The sequence below is a fragment of the Cajanus cajan genome, chromosome 10 (assembly GCF_000230855.2).
Source record: "Cajanus cajan strain Asha chromosome 10, NIPB_CcT2T_4, whole genome shotgun sequence".
Classification (NCBI taxonomy): domain Eukaryota; kingdom Viridiplantae; phylum Streptophyta; class Magnoliopsida; order Fabales; family Fabaceae; genus Cajanus; species Cajanus cajan.
The window spans coordinates 46,008,007-46,021,304 of record NC_138526.1 but is presented as its reverse complement, the minus strand read 5'-3'; the positions used below and the strand labels follow the sequence as shown (position 1 = coordinate 46,021,304).

General features: G+C 26.3%; 1 protein-coding gene across 2 annotated transcripts; it reads right to left on the bottom strand.

Moving 5' to 3' along the window:
• Positions 1-442: 442 nt before the first annotated feature.
• Positions 443-4,831, bottom strand: LOC109817351 (zinc finger protein WIP3). 2 transcript variants are annotated; one of them, XM_083065731.1, is made up of 2 exons: positions 4,060-4,831; positions 443-1,327 (listed from the first exon to the last, which is right to left on the bottom strand). In XM_083065731.1, the coding sequence occupies exons 1-2, from the start codon at positions 4,501-4,503 to the stop codon at positions 989-991; spliced, it is 783 nt and encodes a 260-aa protein (XP_082921857.1). In that variant the 5' UTR covers positions 4,504-4,831; the 3' UTR covers positions 443-988. The 2 variants fall into 2 exon arrangements, with proteins under 2 accessions (XP_082921857.1, XP_020238170.1); XM_020382581.3 differs by having other exon boundaries at positions 443-1,432; positions 4,060-4,827.
• Positions 4,832-13,298: the final 8,467 nt, after the last annotated feature.

The window sequence follows — 13,298 nt, the reverse complement described above, 5'->3', positions numbered from 1 at the left end:
TTTTAATATTATTAATTTTAAAAAAATATAACTTTAATATTTGCTTTAAACCTAACAATGTATTCAGCTAACCCTATTAAAAATCTATGAAACTTTTTAGAAATAACACGCATTAATAATATGATATCACTAAATGATCGATTATTCTTTTAATGAATAAATAAATAGTTAAAAATAATTATATAGTAAAATAAATAAAATAAAGAAAAAAATTTAGAGTGACTAAAATTAAAACTTACTCATTTAGTAAGGACTAAAAATATATCTATGTCTGAAAAATAAATATTTAATAATTTTTATATTCTTGAAATGGTTAAATTTTTAATTTTTATTCCCCTTCCCGCTACTGTGGAAGAAAAAAAATATCATCTAATAGTCTAGCTGAGAATGACAATCCATAGTAGGAAATTGTTATCACACATAAGTGTCAAAAGATTTCAACAACTCTGAAGTCCTTGATATAGGATTACCTTAATTATAGCATTGAAGCGGATAAAGTTTCTCCATTGATAAGGTATGCAAAAGCTTCAACATGACTAATAACACCTGTTCTGCTGCTATGAGAAAAAAAAAAAAAACATTTTTGATAGAGATCACAGATAAATAACACCTGATCTGCAAGAACTATAATTATGTCTAGAATGATGAGTAAGAATAAGACTATTATGGACAACAACTTTTTTCAACCATAAGAAAAAAATTCACATGCTTCATCACATTAGGTAACCATCTTATTAATTTACCACAAAGCAAACTCGTCCACACCTATTTATCACACCCTGCAAGTGCTCGGTAGCAAACCGCTCCCTATCTTCATCCCTCAGTAATTGTCGAGAATTTTTTGTTACTGAGCACAAGCGCATGCATGCAGTGACCTTTGCTACACTTACTAGTTATACTACTACTCTTTAAGAAAACTATATATATATATATATATATATATATATATATATATAGCATTACCATATATGTTACATGCATGATCATGTCATGCATGAGCAACTTCATCTTCATCAGACCCGGTAACACACTCCTTCTCATCCTCGACGAATCCTTCAAGAGAAGGATGTGGGGAGTGACCTTTTCCAAAGGATCTAATATGGTCTTTAAGGGATCTTTTGTGCTTGAAGTCTGAGCCACAAGTGCAATACCACAACTTTCCACAGTTCTTCTCGTGAGTCCTCCAATCCCCTTTAACTGCAAAGGTTTTTGAACACTTTCGGCACATGAATGGTTTTGCACCATGCTTTCTTTTGTAGTGGGTTTGGAGCGTTCTGAAGTCCTTCAAGGGCTTTGCTCTTGGATGGTTGATGTTGTTCTTGCAACCCTGGGCACAACAGTAACATGGTAGCCTCAGCATTGCAGCTGGTTGTGTTCCTTTAAGTGAGTCTGGTCCTTTCCTGAATTCGGACCCGTGACCCCACATGTGCATCTGCAAGTTGTTCAGGTTTGTTTAAGTTTTTTCCTTTTCTTGCTTTTTTTTCTTTTCCTTCATCACAAGCAAAACAATGACAAAAGTACATTACATTTTTTTTCTTCTAAAAATTATTAAATAACGGTTTGCCAGCCAATCACTACAAGCAAAATGTCTTGTATTAAAGAATGTCTTGTTTTTATAGACACAAGGAGGACGGTGGGTAAAAGTAAAAATCAACCTTATAAATATTTAGTGTAAGTTAAAGCTTAGTATACTTGTTTGTATAGTTATGTATTATAAATAAATTTTAATTAGTCATTGTTTTTACAATTCTTATAATTGACAAATAAATCATCTACGGGTTAATATATAATTGATATTTATCTATGATTTTTTAACTTTTGATAATAATTTTTGTCTATTATTATAAGTCAATTTTTTTAGTGAATTTTTATAATGACATTTAAATTTTTAAAATTATGAGAAAAATTGATAATACTTAACTATGTTGTGTGTAAATTATTAATTGAGACATGATGGTTTTAAACCATAGGGAAAGGTAATAAATGTAACAAATATGATAAATGATTTAATAGAAAATGTTGAAAGAAATAAGAAGAAAAATATAATAGAAGTAAGGTTAAGAAAAAGTAAATTTCATTAAAAGATTATAAGGCTACTCTAAACCATATACATAAGTTTTTGTTTTACATGTTCATTTGTAATTGATCCCATTAAAAGGTTACAAGGCTATTCTAATCCATATTGATAAATTAAAGAGTTAGACGCAAGTGATTAATGTGTTGAATCTAAAGTTGAATTATTTGAACAATGTTCAAATTTAATTTTTGACAAAAATAATATTTAATAAGACTTTACTTATTTTTCAACTAAACCAGATCAATTTAAGATAAAATCTTTAAACATTGATAATAAAAAAAATCCATCCTCATAAGTTTATTTTACATTTTCATTTGTAATCAATCCCAAACTTGTTAATCCTTAATCCTGCTTATGTGGGATCCAAATAAACTGTACGTATACCCGTTTTGTGCATATTCTTTTACTGCCTATTTGATTAAAAGCTACATGTAAATAAAAAACTAAAAAATCAAAAAAGAAAATACTTCTTTCTAATTATCACATATATGTTACTTTATATTTTGAAAGACAAAAAACGGAGAACAAATGATTTCCACCCACTTATAACCAACCAATGTTGGCCTTTATACGGACCAGCAGTGATCATTGTCGTTAATTAATTGTTAATCAAACTCATTTTTTAATTAAAGGAATAAAAAAGGAAAGGAGATAAGTAATTTTAGTAATCTAATTAATAGCTACTCATAATGCCGCTTAAGAGTGGGAGATTGTGTGCTTCCTCTCCTATATGATATAGAAATTTTTTTCCAAGGCACAGTTCTTATTCAAAAGAATTTGCTATAAGGCAGATCTTGCGCTATATATTGCATGCCGTTAAACACCGATTATTAGCATGCTAATTGTATTCTGATGTGGTTTTCGACCCAAATGGCAAAACTCATGGAAAGAAAAAAAAAAAAAAAAGAGATTAAAAAGAAAAGCATGAAGACATGGAAGTGCAATTTTGCTTTGAAATCCTATGGTATTAAAGGAGCCTTTTGCTAAAAGTTGAAGGGGGTGGTGATAGCGGGGCAACAGGCTATCTTGCTCAAATTTCTTAAAGTGAAAAAGAAAGCAAAAGAAAAAGACAGTCATTAAGAGTCATGTTTATATAGCCATTAAAGTTCATTTAAATTAATTATAATGATTGTTTTCTTCTTGATGATTATCTTCGTCTTCATCATCATCATCATGTAAAACACTTAGTTCAGGTTGGCTTGCATAAAGAAATTCAAATTCTGAGTAGAGATTCCCTTAATTAATTTGGACACAGATATTTATCATTAGTAACAATAGATATAGAGGATTATATTATCAAATTAAACTGATTGTAACAAACACAAGCGGCGCTGTATTATTCATATATATTTCATAGTTTGTTAATAAGTATAAATTTTTTGAAATGAAGTGACAATATGTGTAAGAAACATATGTATGTACTCATATACCAATTGCGATAGATCGAATTGCCTGATCAAAGAAACAAAGAAATTAATTTGTCATGAAACCTATCCCCATTCCCCAGAATGTCTAATGCTGTAATTCTGAAACTGGTACCTATACAACTTTCAATTTCGTTATTATTATTATAGTAAATCTCAAACTGTACAACGTTTCAAAGGAGCTAACATACAAATAATACAAAAACTAAGATTCCATTTCCCAAACTTACTGTATTGAACAGATGTTAGATTCTATTTTGTTAATGGCACATATTTAGAGATGAAATTGAAGTGTGAACTATCTAATAGGTTATGCGAATTATATGAAAATCATGCACGATTTTCTTTTCGAGCAATAATGAGACTCTTAATTATCAGTTCCCCCCCCCCCCCCCCCAGTCTTTATTTTAAAAGGTTCATCTCGGAATATATAGTTCATAGTTAAAAATAAGTTTTTTTTTAAAAAAAACAAGTTAATTTATGAGTAAACAGTTAATAATTAATAGATTTTCTTTTTTGTTTGTGTTTTGCACTAGAAGTTGAGAACCAATCACTGACCTGCATATTGTTATATCTATTGAAGGTCTTGCTGCATATGGAGCAAGCAAACTGCATGGGTCCAACAAGGATCTGTGAAGGAGTTGGTATCCAAAATCTTCTCTCTTGATTAAAAGAACATCCCTGGAAGCTTTTCTTCAAGGGTTCTTCTTCCTTAACTTGAAAACCCTTCTTCTCATCATCCTCATCATGGCCTCCTGTGTTAGGCAATCCAATGTGCAAAGCCACAGTTACCTGTTCCACCTTCTCTCCTTTTACTTCAAAACCCTCCTTTTGCACTCCATGCTCTTCCTTGAAGGGCAAAAACTGGATCGTTTCATGCTGAGTCAAGGAAGAAGGAGATGATGGTGATATTGAATTTGATGGTTTGAGCCACTCTATGAAATTAGTAGGGGTTTGAAGGCATAGATTCTTGTTTTCTACATTGCACTCCCTAAAACTCATGTTCTTTAGAGAGAGTCCCTGGACTTGTGAAATTCTCTTCTCAGAAAGGACTTTATGATAAAGCCTGCACTTATTGATTAATGAAATCAATCTTTCTTTTGCCTTTGAGGGAGTTTTTTCTCATCCTTTATTTATTTTTTGCTCCTTTTTTACCCTTACTTTTTCTCTTTCTCCCTGTGTTGGCCTTTGTTTGTTTCTTTTTGGTGAGAGAAAAAGGGAGACTAATTGGTGGGGATAGAAAATGACATGCAAAACAGGAATCGCCAATTTAGTAGAAAAGAATCCTAGAACAGTATGAATAAACTCTGAGCTGAAACTACTACTTGGTAATTGGTACAATGTGAAGAGAATGAGTTGATCCTTTTATATTCTCATTCTAACATATAATGGAATTTGACCTACATGTGCCCACATTTTCTCACACATTGACCTTAAACAAATGATTTCAAATAAGAAGATGAAAACATATATAGACGCATTAGGTCAATACCTAAACGGAGAAAAAGTATTGGAAATGACGAACATATTATAGCGAGGACCTTGACAGAATGTTATATGGTGTTTTATAATAGGATGTGCCATGTAAACCAACAACAATAACAATATATATATGTGTGCCATGTTGGTTGAGATTCATACACACAGTCAATAATTAAAAGAGAAGAATTCAGGCTTAATTGTTGGTATTGATGATGACTGCTTTTGTATTTGTGGAAAAAATGTGCATACATGAAACTAGGACATTACAATTGCTTAAAACGCTGTTTTAACACTATATGGTTTGATCACTCATCATGATTGTTTTATTAGTGAGCTGCTCGTGCCTGAGTATAAAAACTACCACGATTCTTTCATCTCATCCAACTCCTTTAAGCTTTAAAGTTAAACTTTACTAGCTTATTTTTTATTTAAATTAGACTCGGGCATTTCTTTAAAAACGAATTTAAATAACATTTTGAATTATTTTAGCTTGATTCAGTTTTTTTCTCTCTCTCTCACACACACACTGACACACACACATATATATACTTATTCGAGTAAGTCTAATTCACTCAATAATTTATGTTTTACATCAATTTTTAACGATTCAACTATTAAATTAAAAAAATTTAATGTATAAATCAAGTTTGTAAAGTTTTAAAAAGTATAAAAACTATTTAGTACTTCGTTTTATTAATTTAAAGTAACAGATAATCATTCAAGCAATTTATATGTTGATTTAAATTAATGAAAGTAAGAAATAATTTTAAAATACTTTAAAAATTTCTAAACTAGATATATGCATTAAAAAATTTTAATTTAATTATCGGATTATTAAAATTTGATATAAAATATGAGTTATTAAGTGAAGTGAAATAAGTTTAAGTAGAATTAATCTTGAAGTAAATAGATCTTTAATATATATATATATATATATATTTCAGGTTAATAAGAAATTGTCTTTTAAATATTCCTAATGAAAATTACCTAAAAAGGCAATTTTTTTTCCACATATATGTTTCTTTGAAGATAATAACATTTACTAAAAAAAAATTGTCATGCAGTAAAATATTTTATAGCGATACAATATTTACTAAAAGTTACTTTTATCTACATCATACATACAGTATAAGTTAAATTATAATTTTGGTTATTTATCTTGTTTGTTAAATTTAGTATAGTCTTTTATCTAATAAAATGTTTATTTTGATTTTTTATCTTCTATATTTGGATCAATTTGATCTTTTTAAATAATAATTATTTTTAATTTTGTAAAATAATTTTGAATCAATTTTTATTTATTTATTCAAGACGTGAAACTTAACATTAAAATCATCTGTATAAAAAATAATAAAATTCAATTGAAGTTCAAATTCAAAAAAGTTATAAACATAATAAAAATCACATGAAAAATATATCTCTTGAGCAACTTAAAAATAATACAAAATAAAAATTTTAATTTTTGTTTTGTTTTTGAACTTATTTTTATGTGAATTACAACATGTTTATAATACTTTTTTATTTGAATTTCAATTATAATCAATATTTTTAATATAAGTGAATATAGCGAGACAAGTTTCAAATTTTGAATCAATAAAAAAAATAATTCAAATTCTTTATATCAAAATTGAAAATAATAATTATTATAAAATAATTAAATTGACCCAAATTTAAGAGTTAAGTAACCAAAATGAATAATTTTAAAGATAAAAGGACCAAAATAAATATTAAAAATAAAATAAATGACTAAAAGTATAATTTAGTTTACAATATATATTAGTATATATTGTTAAAAAGTATATATATTAACTATAATGACACATAATATATATTATTGAATTTCATTCAAAATTAGCACTAAATTATGTATAAATATATATCAAACAAATTTATACCTATATATATTTTGTATTTTGTATTTGCAGTAATATTATTTTTTGAAATACAGTAAGATATTAAATAAGGACATTTCTTTTAATTGAATGTCGAATCTTGATTTGCGACGGACTAACTCTTTCTGCTGGACATATTTAAAATTAAATAAAGAAGAAATATATCCTCTTAATTAAAACTTGCGTTAGACAAATGTTATCCAAAAACGATATATATTATGAGCAGATCTATGTTAGACAAATGCTCACGTTCAAATAGAAAACTATTGAAGAATTAATCGTATAAAAGTGAGGCCATGCCACTGCTGCCAATTAAGCAGTACTGGCCATTTTGGAGCAAAGCAGAACTGATAAGTGCACAGCTCTTTGGAGCTTAATAGTACTCATCGACAACATGCTTTCATCACTTCTTTCTTAGACGACAAATGTTTTCACTTGCTTTCGTTGCAGTCACTATCATTCTTTCACTATATCACTTATTTACAAGGGATGTATATGTTGTCTATATATGATAATATCTTTGAAGAAAGGTACGGATCTAGACTTAGGTTTTACCCAGTTGAGCTACGATAATTACTCGAAGAATTAACCCTCATAGAGTTTTTTCTTGCAAAGATGATGAGCTCAACAATTAAGTGAATAGCAGTATAACGAATTAACCACACTAGATAATAATCATCGCTTTCAAAGTCGCATTCGATTAGCGTTGTAGGTATCTTACATTGAAAGCAATAATATATGTTTGAGTCAAATAAGATTATAAGTGACAAATCTCTTCCTCCGAACATTCAATATAATTATATATTTAAAATTAAAATTCAAAATCACTAATTAAACCAAAACAATCATATACCAATTAATTCAAGTTTTTGTTGTTACATTGCCCTAGAATTTATAATTTTGCATGACACATAAAGCGGTAATTTACAAATCTGAGAGTTATGTGATTGTTCTAAGGCGTAGTTTAAAGTGGTTATCACCATTCTCCGTCATGCATGATTCGCCATCTTTAACCGAAATTTCAAGACTCTTTGTTCAATTCTTATTCGTAATAAACTTTCTCCGTGTTTGTTAGTGAACAGGTCTAAATCTGTCTTGAAGTACAATCACGTACCAAAGTATAGGTTACAACAATTAATTAAGTATATGTTGGAAAGTCTATATATGTATTACCGTAGCTAGGTGGTAAATTCAATGAATCATCCACTGAATAATCCTTCATATTGGGCATAATCAATCAGAGATTAACTTGCATCAATCAAAATCTCGCTGGTTTGTCTTCTATATATGTATGTTTGTATTCTTGTCCCACGAGAGATGATATCGATATACACAAATGTGTCCTTTGCTCAAGATCAATCGTTTGAAGATGTTTTTATTAATTGACAATGTAACTGCTAGCAACTAATTAGCGGATAGAAAACAATGGGTGGTCATATCTAATTGTCCTACACTCCAATGTTGAAAGAAATCTTTAATTAATTAGTTGCTTAGCTAATTTGAGGATTTTGACAATTGAAAGGCAGTGTTCGATTTGTACACATACTACTACTAGCCACGGTAGTAGGTTGCCTTGAGACCCCTTTTTCTTTTTGGCTACATGTCCCACTGATACTCTCCCGTGACCATACTTTTTCAATCCCTCGTCACCTTAGTAGATTTTGGTAGTCTTTTAGTGAAATTCAAAAGTTACTTTAAAATTACAATTATTTAATAACTTATATAACCTTTTAAGTTTAATAATTAATTATAAGTTTTTTTTAATATTAATGTGTTATTAATTAAATTTTAAGATTTAAAGAAAGAAAGAAGTAATCATAAATTAACTCACATATGATTATTTTGGTTTAATCCAAGGATTTGAGTTTAAATTTTAAATATACATTATGTTAAATGGTATGAAAAAAGTGTTTTTAACTCATGTAAAAATTTAGATAGTATTGTGCTTCGAAAATGACCACATGTCTTTACAATAGTAAGATATAATTCACTTTGCACTTAAGTTCTCACAGTTTTATTTTTGAATATTTTCTAAAAAATCTTTAATTAATGGAGATAATTGTGTATATATAGTTAAACATATATTCATCATTTTATTTGAACGTTGCATCTTAATAGGTAAGGTTGTATATTTGTATTCTTTAAAAGATATTTAAAGTTTCATAAAATAAGAAATTAAAAGAGCTAGGGACATACCTACTAAAGGTTCATAAAATTATGAGTTTTAATTTATTTTATTCAGATTTTTTTAAGAATGAAAAAATTCAAAATGACACTGATTAAATATATTAACTTAGTTTATTTAGAGTAAAAGTGTACAAGGGTAGTGTGGAGGACAAACTCCTGCACATAATGATATATATTAAATCTTTGTCTTATCGTTGGGCTCTTGATATCGTGTAATAATTAAAAATTATTACGAACTAATTTGATATCTTTTATCTTTTAAAAATTAATCTAAAACTCTTTTAAATGCTAATTATAAATTCAGGAAATATTTTCTCGCCTCTCTTCCTATCATTCTCATAAGTATGGAAAATAAGCAAGTTAAATATCACTACAATAAAATTTATTATTAACAACAATTATTTAATGACAATAATTTAATTACCTCCATATATAAAAATATTAATGACTAATATATAATAGCCACTAAAAGCGTATTTATATTACACTAAAGTTTACTATTAGCGATAATTATTTATTAAAAAAAACTTAAGTCCCACATTAATTAGAGATAAAATAATTAAATAGTATATAAGTGAGTAATAACTATCACCTTACAGGTTCATTTTATAAGGTTGATTCCTAATTCACTAAATTCAATAGTGTTATAAAACAATTAGAGAGCAACTTTCACCTTATAAATCTCACATTTATTAAGAGACAAGACAATTAAAAAAATAAATTAAAAAATATATAAATAAAAGACAACCCTCATCTTACAAATCCCACATCAAGTAGAGATAAAAAAAAAGTATATAAGTTATGAATTTAGAAAAGAAAATTATAAGAATAAACTATTTAAAGTAAATGAGACAATTGAAAAAAATAACTTTTAATAACCTTTAAAATGGCTACTAGAATTGCCACTAAAAAAATAAGTTTTTCTAACAATTTAGTAGATCTCTTTACCAATATTTTATATAAATACCAGTAATAATATTAGCGACATTGGATATACCAGCTTTTATTTAAATGCTGGTAAAAAATTAATAGTCATTTATATGCCCCTAAATAATAAATTAATTATAAAAAAAAATTAATTTTAGTGTAGTGTATTGATTCTCATCCAAATTTGCTTCATATCTCCAAAGACCACTTCATAACACATAATACATCGCATCACTTTTAGAATTTTCTCCTTTCTAAAAAAAAAAAGTATTCTTGCAAAGTGTAGAATATTAGTGTCACTAACTTGATTATATGCTATTTTTTCCCTAGCGAAGAATGATAATAGCAAGAGATTTGATTGATGAAAGACTGCTAATGCAGGTATACATGAACCGCCCAACAGTGTCATTTCGATTTCATTTTTACCTAACTCCTCCACTAAATTAAGCAAAATAAATTTTAATACACATATAATGAGAAGAAAAAAACCTAATTATATAATATTTTATTAACTTATTACACAAAAATTAGCTTATTTTAATAATTTTATTCCTTTTTTTTTTAATTGACGACTTATAAACCTTAAATCCTAAATCTTAATTAACTCATAAATATGTCCAATTGACTCACGATCCATTATGTGTTGAGCTAAGCTAGAAAATGTTTAGCATGATATCATATTAAATTAGCTTAACCTAACTCAAAGATGTATTAAGTCATAATATGTTTCCAAATTAATAGATTTAATTCTTATTCATAAAAAATTATTAAATCAATCCTTATACTTGTTAAACGTGCTAACTTGGTCCATAACATTTTTAACTCCTTTACATGTTATTAATTTATTTTTTATACATATAACACATTCTTGATTTGATCCTTAGACTTGTAATGCATTCTTATTTTGATCCATACATTTAAAAGATCAAATTAAGAATGTGTTAATCATTTAGAAACTAAATTAAGAATATTATATATATATATATATATAAAAGGACTAAATTAAGAATATGTAAGAAAAAAAATAGTTTTTGGGATCAAATTAATAAAGTTTACATGTATAAGAACTAATTTAATAAAATTTTACACAGAGACCAAATTGAAAATCTATGATGGATGAATGGACTAAATTATATGTTTAATATTTTTTAAGTAAAAAATAATTTCTTTTATGCATGCACAATATAGAGTAAAAAATTTGAACTGTTCTGCGGCATGGTCATACTTTATATATATTCATATTAATGCTTGATTCATGGTCTTTGTTTGGCCGAAATTATTGAATTCCAAATAATTGAATTTTGTCTGTCTACATATATATTGATCCAAAAGTGAAGCTTCCCGAAAAGGAAACACTGTTACAGCATGAGTTGTTGTCTCTTTCTTCTTGAGCTACTTCAGATTAAGGAATGGTTATTATTGGTTAGAAAAACTGATGGTTGAATCAAAAAAGTTGTGCGTAATTGGAGGACCGGGTCATGGTAGAGCCTAATTATGCAAGAGACAGATTAATGTGTGTGCTGTATGGAGTAATCAAAAGAGTTTTGAAAGATTAAGGGTGACATATAATATAATAATAGTAAAGATGATTAAAATTCAATATAGGTATGTTATAACTTCTTTCTGTCATGATCAAGTTTTTGATCTATTTTCAATATACTCCATCAAGTCCAGAAAGAATGGGATTAAACAAATCCATGGAATTAAAATTAGTCTTGTTTGGTTTGGCTAATTAAAACTAACCCTAAAGACCTGCCATAAGTGCATCCCCATGTGGAATTTGGAAGCGAGTCCAATTTCCACAGTGTTTCTTTCTTTTCTTCTATATCCTGGATTGTAAGGAAAAGGATCATTAGTCTAACCCCCTAAGTTTTCAATTTCACAAGTTTTTTAAAAGTACGAGATTATACATGGATCTAAACTAAAAAAAACACTTTCAAAAAAGAAAAGTATAAATTGGAATAATTTTTTATTTACTAATTTATAGAAATTATCTTATGTTAACTTATCTAAAATATTATTTTTAATAATTTGTGTATAAATTTATATATTATTAAAGATATAATAGATTTTTTATAAAAAAATCTCCTCAAAATTATATAGCTCAGTTCATTATTTCAAAAACATTAGCCTTCTAAAATTTAAACGTTTTCTATTAATTATTTAATAAATTTATTAGCACTAAATAAATTAAATTTACATCAATCAAACACAAATAACTTTTCATAAAAAAATTTGAAATATCATAAGAAAATGCATATAGTAGTGAAATGATGATTACTTTTTATTCTTTTAAGATAATTATATATTTAAATTCAAATTTAGAGCTAAATATCTATATATTCTTAAAGGTAAAATATTTTCTAAAAAAAATTCACTCCAAACTGCATAATTTAAACTCATTCTTTTCTAAAAAAATTTAGCCTTTTAAAATTCAAATACTTTTTTAATTTTAAAATAAATTTATTAACTTTTAACAAATTGAATTATGTCAATTAAACATAAATACTTTTTCATAGAAAATTTGAAATATTATAAAAAAAAAATACATATAATAGTGAAATGATAATTATTTTTAATTTTTTTAATATGATTGTATATTGATATTAATATTTTATAATCCTATAAAAATAGAGTTACAATGAATATGATAGATTAAATCTTTTTCAAAAATTAAATTTGATAGATACTAAATTTAAAAATATTTATTATTTTCGTTTAAATTTAATAAATTCAAATTGTATAGTAAGTTAAACCTTTCAATGATATCATGTCTTTTCAATATTATATAGTTATTTATTGTAAGACTTATTTACTTTATTTTAAAGATTATTTTTATAAAATTAATATGTTTATTTATATGAATATTTTAATGATAATGGAGCAACATTCATCTCTTTCGAAGCAATGTTTAAATTATAACACTTTTTTTTTTAAATAATAGTTATATTTATTGAATAGAGAGATAGTGGAGTAAAAATGAAATATTAGCTAATTATCAAACTATATATAAATAAATAATTATAATAATATTTTAAATAACATTATATGAAATTATTACATGATAATAATTTAAAATTATAATGCATAATTCATTTTTTTAATAGAGACAAGATTACATATTAACATTAGTAAGTAATTATTTCAAATATCGTACACATTAATTATAATAATTTAAACAAATATATCAAACTCATTATTGTATATATTAATTTATAAATTTTAGATAATTAAATTTTTTTATTATAAATTTAAAATGACAATATTTTAAAACTTTAAAAAATATACTTAAACACATTAAACTATTGA